We start from the raw sequence: 8,742 nt of genomic DNA, 5'->3' as shown, positions 1-8,742 counted from the left end.
TTGTCGTATGGCAATTGAAATATTAAAATGTATATAATAATTACATACAATATTGAGGTTGTTCGTGAGAAAATATGTTTACCATAATTATATCTAAATACAACTGAATCAAAACTTCGTAGTAGGTAACGGAAAATAAAATCACATTGAATTTCGGGAGAGAAAAAAATATCGGTGTAAACAATGGCATAAGGAAATCTGTTTTTATTATCTTCGGTTTCTTTTAACACTATGTGAGTCTTTTGCGTTAATTCTATATTTTTCGTATGTATTGACTTTTTGTTATACAATATGCGAAAAAGTTGAAAACGTATACCTACCAGAATTACGCCAGTTTGGTATTTTGAGTTATTTGTCATTTATCGTGTTCATTTTCACACTTTTCAAAGTCTATAGTTTTAATTTTGTGCAAATTCGTTAACAATCTTCTTCGTATTCAAAAAGAATTTTCTATTTTTTACAATTGTAATAAGGTCAATTATAATAACACACTCCATTCAATATATATTTTAATGTTATTTTTATGATTTAGTTTCAATTGTCCTGTGTTATAAAATGAAGAGTTTACAGCTCTGTTTATTCAAGAAAGAAAGCGTCCAAATTTTAAAACACACAAAATGGATTCCTCTTCATTGGAAGAAGACAGACCTTCCATCCAGAGATGTCCGTCATTATCAAGGACGAGAAGACCTGGTCGAGTAAGTCCAAACTGTGTGACATCAATAACACCAATCACACGTCCATTCAAATCAAGGATGTGCAAAGTATTCCCGCCTATTTCTGCTATTATGAGTAGACCGAGTCGAGTTTCGATCAATTCGTTGGGAAGGAATTCCTTGGCCTTTGGCCCAGACGCAGGATATTCCCAAACAACCTCTTTCCATTTATTAACCATTTTTATTTTGCTGTCATCTTCTAATGGTTGATAGGTGTAATAAATAAAATCATTTGATGCAGCTTTTAATAAAGAATTGCATCTAACTCCTATAAGACGACTCGAAATGTCAAAAATATATTCGTCTTTGACTTCTCCATTCAATCCAAGGACAACAAACTTCGATGCCGGCTTCCTACTTCTAGAAGACCTTTTACTTGGGTCCATCTCTAATGAAGCAACAATTTCATCACGTTGTGTAATGTTAAATGTAATAGGCGTGTACGGCGAAAAGTCGCATACTTTCTTACCAATACCCTTTCTAGTTACTTTTCGGACTTGATTATCAAATAATCCATATAATTCGTGTTTTGAACTAATACTCAAGTCAATGCAATGTACATTTGAAAACTCATTCAACTTTTTCATTCCATTTGTTAGGTCCAATTCTATAAGATGCTGTGTGTCTGCTATCCACACTGTTTCGTCTTTTGTTATTGCCATGCATACAGGATCAAAAGGTAAAACAAAAATCTGTTTGACTTTGAAATGTATATTGTCCTTCCTGTCTTGTTTTGAAACGTACCTTGATTTCTTAATGCCACCTTTCTTCCTATCTTCGCTGTCATCGTTCTTCGATAGCTTTCGTCTATTTTCATTTGATTCAAAGTCACAAAATTTACAACATACTGATTTAGTTCTTTTTCTTTTCATTTCCAGAGAGGAGTTTCATAAAACACACTTACGACTACTTATAATCGATCGCAATATCTAAATATAGGGATCATAATATCTATAAATATAATTAACTGTGGTATATGCACAGACTTGTATAATATTGATAAACATTAAATCTATATTTAGATATATTTATCTAACATTCAAACTACTAGTTTTATGAAACATTCCATTATTTTTTTTGTAATATAAGTTAGCTTACACGAGCTTAATCCCGTTTAACCTTCAATAATGAGCAAAACCTACCGATTTGTCAATTTTTGACGCAAAACGGATTTCACCGACATTTCATTTCATACAATATATATAAACAAGAACAAAATGTATAACCATGATAACATAAGCAACTTATCGATAACCAATGTCTAAAGTACATTCTTTGTTGTCTTAATTATATTCTAGACAAAACGCGTGATCATATATATACGTAGGTTACACGCAGATTGTTTCTTATTTGTATTGTAGACAAAACAAATGACCCTCACACATGTATGTACTTTTACCAAAAATGCTTTATTATACTATATTGCCGAATGACTTTGTTCTTTAATGTCAAAAGATCATTCTATTTGCAATAATTATACTCCAAATATATTATTTGGTTTGCAAATTGATAACGACATTTGCGACCGGCAACTGTACTTTCATGCCTTGGAATAAAAGTCCAATGTATTTATATTAATAATACTAACACCCTTTATAATGCCAATAATTGGATTTTATAATAATACTAACATCCTACATAATTCCATCAATTTGATCTTACAGAACTTATAAAAAGGAGAAGTTCTTCTAAAGAAGCCCTAACAATTACAGATGATCTTTTATTAGTAATTATTCAAACAATGTTCTAGATAAGAAATGGTTTTAACGCTGAATTGCAGTGCAACTTGCGACGTTCTAAAAGTTCTTTCGTATAAATGCTCATTGAACGCATCTTGAGGAAATAAATATGACAAAAAGCTTCATTTCCATTTATATTTGTCTAATAACATCAATTTATTTCAACTGGACGCTCTTAATACGAATAAAATGAGATGGAAGGTAAAGGTCAAACATGTCAAAGAGAGGGCTAATAAAACAACGACTAAGACAATTAAAAAACATCTAGTGCTCAGCCAATATATATTCTTTTACAATAGAAAAGTGTCTAAAACTAAATTGAGTGTGTTGGTGTTTTAACGCCTAACCGTCGCTTTTGGGCTATTTTGTGGCGGCCAGTTTTCATTGGTGGAGGAAGCCTGAGTGTCCGGAGAAAATCACCGACCTGACAACCCTAGTCAATTAAGATTAGAGTCGAGTGCACCCACACGAGCAGGACCTCAGCAGTGTTGACATAGACAAATGGGGTCAATGTCATGTGAATTCTGTCAGACAGACATGTACACCTTTCAGTCATTAAATAGGACAAATTTATTTGACATATTGCTTATAGTATCGGATAAACTAACAAAACGACTTAAACTTTAGATAATTATTAATAGGTGGCTGCTTTCGTACAGCGTAATAAAATCATGTATTTCCAAGACAAGGTGGTTTGGAAACCTCTGTATATTTAGTTATGCAAATGATGTTTGATAATTGAACCTATTGCAATTCCGCCATCTTCGCTAGCCAAGAGTTACGATCCACTCCAGCTCTCTTCGTGAAGAGAGCGGGAGCGGATCGTAAACCTTGGCTAGCGAAGATGCACTTCAGCAAAGTCTGTTCTAACTTATTCTCTCACGATTTTTTTTTAACAAATACTATTTATTAACAGCAATGTGAGTGATGTTGATAAAGTCTCATTAATCATGCCATCCATCATGGCATGACTTGTTTGATTTCAAATAATCTTTGTGAAAGCAGTGCATTTAGAACAGTTCTAAAGGACAAACATTCTTGAAAACTAATTTCAATATGGTAATCAAATTGTTTGTGCAACACTTGATAGTGGAAGGATCCAACTATTCACAAACGGCGACAAAGCAGTGTCAATTTGGAATATTAGCTTTCGGAGTGACAAGCTCAGTCTTTTGATTTGAATTTTATTAAAAGATTTAAATATTGTTTCTGTAGAGAATGTTCATTGCAATTATAACACTCTTATCCCGTATCCTTGCAGTCTTATTCATACGAGGCCTAAATGAAATTTACAGTAACATTGGGGGTTGGAATCCTCTTTTCACTTGTTCTTATAATATGAACATTTCGTGGTTCGCTTATTTCAAATATCAGATAAAGTTCAGAATGCGGAAAGATATATCTGAGGCTAAGATTGTCCGTAAAAATAATGTTTACTTAGTCTGAGTCCAGCGAAATCCATCATACTCTACGAAACATACAAATGAAAATAAATCTGTAAGTATTGTATATTTTTGACCGGTTATATACAGAGGCTAGTTACAACAAGAATGCACACGCTGAAATGTCTCGCATTCTTTACTCACCATTGATAAGGGGTTGGTAGTCCTAAATATATATCTTTTCAAAATCTATCACATCAATTTAACATGATCGAAGAAAATGAGGTCAAGTTCACATCAACCAATTTAAGGTCAAGGTCACATCAACCAAACTAGAAATACATCTTACAACTTTTGTACACAGAATTTAGTTGACCGATTGCTATAAGTATTAAAATGACAGACAAAAAAAAATCAACATTGAACAATGAACCGTAAAAATTAGATCAAGGTCAAATAAAATATGGCAGTCTGACATGTACATCATAACCACGGCTTACCGTTTACATTGTAGATATTGATAACAGAACCCCATCATTAGGTCAATTACACATATCTTATACAGCAACATATAAATTAGGTACCGTACAACATAAATAAAAAAAACATATGGTATGGACGACAAAAAGCAAAATTATCGGACAAAAAGCAAAAGCGGACAAAAAGCATCGTATCAGACGTCAATGACACAAATTAATAAAATCAAATCAAAACACCTCCTGAAAACGATGAAATGCCAATAAAAGTCATCCTGTTGATCCAGATTTAAATCACAAAAAGTATCTTATAGACACATTTGTGACGGACCATGTAATTGCCTGGAATCGTTGTGGCTGTTTTTGTTTTCATTTTTGTTTTGTACCGTAATGATGGTCAAAGAAGGATAACTCAAACACTTCTTATTGTATTATCTTGTGTGACACATTGTCATGGCCTTTCTTCATGTATTTGCTATTATTTTTATATTTAAATTTGAATTAGTCTTTTTGTATTTTGTGTTAATCTAACACACCACATAACGGTCACAAGACAATTGTATTGGTTCTTATCTATACTATTAAACGAGAAGACCTCATTTTTGGTGTCGCTTCTCTTCCTTCCACAATAAATCAATCACCATGCCTCTGTGTCCTATAAGTAACATGCATAGTCGCATTTGTCATCCATTCTTATGATTATTCAAATTGAGTTATTTTGGGAGAAAAACGACAAAAAAGAAGTCCGCAAATGATTCCGTCATCAGACTGACTTTTAGTCATAAATAAGTCTTCCTGTTTGAAACATGCGCAAATACAACCAATCGTATGATAGATATCAAAAAAGAAAATAGATAAGCCAATCAGAGCGTTCTCCATTCCATGGTGCTTACATTGCAAGAACCCGACAACTATTATACCTCCTTAGAGAGGACAATTATTGTTCGCGTTTATCTACATGTAAACTACGATTATACTTTTTTAAAATATAGAGAATCTCTGTATTCTGTCTACTGATTTTTTTTTAAATGTTTACTATTCAGGGGGTCATACCAGTTGCACTTATATTAAAATAAGTAAAACATGTGACACAAGAACAACCAATCGTAGAGCGTTCTCCGTATCACGGTGTTTAGATCGCAAAAATCACAACTATTATATCCCTTAGAGAGGATAAATATTTTTCGCGTTTACGATTATACTACTTTGATGTCTGGGAAATTCTTTATATGATTTATTGTTAAAAGGGAAAATAGTGATTTGGCAAAAATGAAAGTAAGGGAGAGATTTGAGGGAGACAGGACCTTTTTCGGGGCGTCAGGATCGGGTGTTTTTAAGCTCGGGATTTGGGGATTGATCCTTACGGGATCCGGGAATATATTTTTCGATTTCGGGATATGAATTTCTTTAAATTCTGCATCTCGGGATTTCATGGTTTTAAGCCTGGGATTTCGGGTTCAGGACCCCTCCGATCGACAGCTCCTCAAATTAGCCTTAGTCGGTATTAGTCATTTATACATGATTCAAATACTACCATTGGCATATTAAAAAGGCTCTAAAAAAAGCACTGAAGGATTGTCATAGAAGCATATTTTTTAGACTAATAATGGTCTATATATAAACAGTTACATTTATTTCATGTTTGAAACGGTGCAAATTTTTAATTTGATTTGACTTTATCAAAAGAAGCATTGTAGCAAAGGAGAAGAATAATTGTGGTCGTGAACCAGAAACACGAATATAATGGAATTTAACAGAAAGGAAACAAATATCGGACTTTGGAAAAGGGGAGATACCTTTTATGTAATTCTCAATACATGATATCTTTTACAAAAAATCATCCTACAACAGTTCACAAGCTGTATATGCCCGCGATTTCGCGGGTGCTTTCTAGTTATATGTAAAGTTAAATTGCGGAATAAAGCAGAATCATTCTGCAGATGTTGCTTCCCATAGAAACATGAAATAAATGAGGCGATGTGATACATATATGATGGCGAATAGGAAAATTGTCAATTTCTTCCCTATATTGATTACGAGGTTGTGTATATCCTACCGTATTATGTGTATGTTTTAAAACTACAGAGGGGGGGCAAGGGGTTTAACTGTTATGCTGTTTTGGGGCATTTTAATTCTTTGTTATATGTTATTCTGGAAATATATTTACTGTTAGCTGTTATTGTCTAATTCTTTGTTAGCTGTTATAGGACTATTTTCTATTTTGTTATCTGTTATTGTGAGAATCTATTTGCTGTTAGCTGTTATTGAAAATTTGAATGTTAGCATTTTGACAGCCAATCTTCCGTAGAAATTGAAGATAATTGAAAATTGTAATTTGAATGGATAATAGTCTCATTGGCACGCTTACCACATCTTCTTACAATGAATATCTTTTGGTCTTTCTACTGGTAATATCGGGTGGCCCTGTATTTGTAGAAGAATTTCAGTACCATACATACCATAAACATATAAAATCAATTGGACCCAGGACCATTCCAGTCTATATTATCATTATCCTTTGTAATAAATTCCATTGTCTGTGAACATGTAGCATTTTGTACAAATTATAATTCACTTATAACTTGTACAATAACTTATAGTATGCATTTTGTTATAAAATAAGAATTGGTACACCCTATATTTTTTTTATTCAATGACCACATAATAATCTTTATGTTGTACTATTACACCACTGTCTCTGATTAGGGGAGTATTGGACACCAACTAGCATGCTAAAGTTGACGCAGTCACATTCTGTATGTGCCTATTTCCAAGTCAGAAGCCTGGATTCAGTGGTTGTAGTTTGTTACTGTGTTACTAATGTTTCTCGTTCACTATTTTGTGGATAAATTAGACAGTTAGTTTTCTCCTTTGAATTGTTTTACATTACTAAGTGGTGTGGGTTTGAATTATGGCTTTGGGAATTATACAACATCTTTTTCTTTTAGCATTTATATTAGAAGTCAACTCCCTCTCTTTTCATTTACATGAAAGAGAACCCGGACCACCATATTTTTAAAAGCTTTTTAACTGCTTCACATGGCGAAAATTGAAGCTCAGGAACCATTGATGCAAATACAGATGTGTCTTCAGTTTAATTTTTCGACAAACACCCTTTTTAAAATCCTACAGCTTCTCCAAATTTTCCATATTATATAATTTCACATAAGATACATGATTGGTGTTTCACTTGGTATCATCAAAATTTTCACTAGGTCCAATTTCTATTATACTATCAGAATTGTCACTTGAGTCAATTTCTATTATCAGAATAACCATAACTGGCATGCGTGTTTCAGTTACATGTCCTGTCTCCACTGATCTGGGTATTTTTGTATTTTATAAGTAAGTTTTATCATGTGGTCATTAAATAAAAAAAATATTATGCATCAATGATATTATATTGCTTTTCAGAAAATAAATCTAAAAATCAAATTGATAATTAAGTGTCACTGGCTGCATAGTTTTCAAAATTAAATAAAACACCCTAAATCATTAAAAATTGATCTCTCAAATGCCCTAGATTAAAAATATCCCTTTATCAAAAATAGAAACAAGTAATTTCGTTCAGAAAAATTCAACATGCATACCATAAATAAACTCATCATAGATACCCGGCCATAATCTAGTACACACGCCAGACGCGCGTTTCGTCTTCAAAAGACTCGTCAATGACGGTGGAGTCCAAAAAAAGTTAAAAAGGCCAAACAAAGTACGAAGTTGAAGAGCATTGAGGATCAAAATTCCTTAAAGTTTTGCCAAATACAGCTTAGGTAATCTATTCCTGAAGTAGAAAAGCCTTAGTATTTCAAAAATTTCAAAAATTTGTAAACAGTAAATTTATATAAAATATAACCATATCCATGACAATTCATGTCAGCACAAAAAGTACTGACTACTGGGCTTGTGATACCCTCGGGGAAATAATTCTCCACCAGCAGTGGCATCGACCCAGTGGTTGTAAATAGACTCATCATAGATACCAGGACCAAATCTAGTACACACGCCAGACGCGCGATTCGACTTCTAAAGACTCATCAGTAACTTATTGTACAAGTTACGGAAAAAAATCAACCAAGGCAGAACTGCATCAAAAGCCGAAACGTTTTGTTTACACAAATTACAATTTTATAGGTCCATACCTCAAGTTATATACTAAGATCTACGAGTCATCTAATGGGTTAGTCCTGGACAGATTTATTTTTATATTTTATTTATTGTTATCTGTTATTACCCCTTTTCAATTCCTTGTTATCTTTTTTTTCACCAAATCAATTCACTGTTTTGCTGTTATGGGGACCCCCCTTGCACCCCCTCACTACAGCGTATGTATCCTAAATTTGTGCATTGCTAAACTTGAAAGACTAAACTATTTTATAATTAACTAAAAGTAAAACATAAGATAAATAACTCAAAGTAAACTACAATA

General features: G+C 33.0%; 1 protein-coding gene across 1 annotated transcript; it reads right to left on the bottom strand.

The window, feature by feature from the left end:
* Positions 1 to 580: 580 nt before the first annotated feature.
* LOC134722942 (uncharacterized) lies at positions 581 to 1,588 on the bottom strand. Its single transcript, XM_063586575.1, has one exon. It carries the CDS (start codon positions 1,586 to 1,588, stop codon positions 581 to 583), a length of 1,008 nt encoding a protein of 335 aa, XP_063442645.1.
* Between the last annotated feature and the right edge of the window lie 7,154 nt (positions 1,589 to 8,742).

Source organism: Mytilus trossulus, chromosome 6, assembly GCF_036588685.1.
Source record: "Mytilus trossulus isolate FHL-02 chromosome 6, PNRI_Mtr1.1.1.hap1, whole genome shotgun sequence".
NCBI lineage: Eukaryota > Metazoa > Mollusca > Bivalvia > Mytilida > Mytilidae > Mytilus > Mytilus trossulus.
The sequence above is the reverse complement of the archived record's forward strand: the minus strand, read 5'-3'. Positions and strand labels throughout refer to the sequence as shown.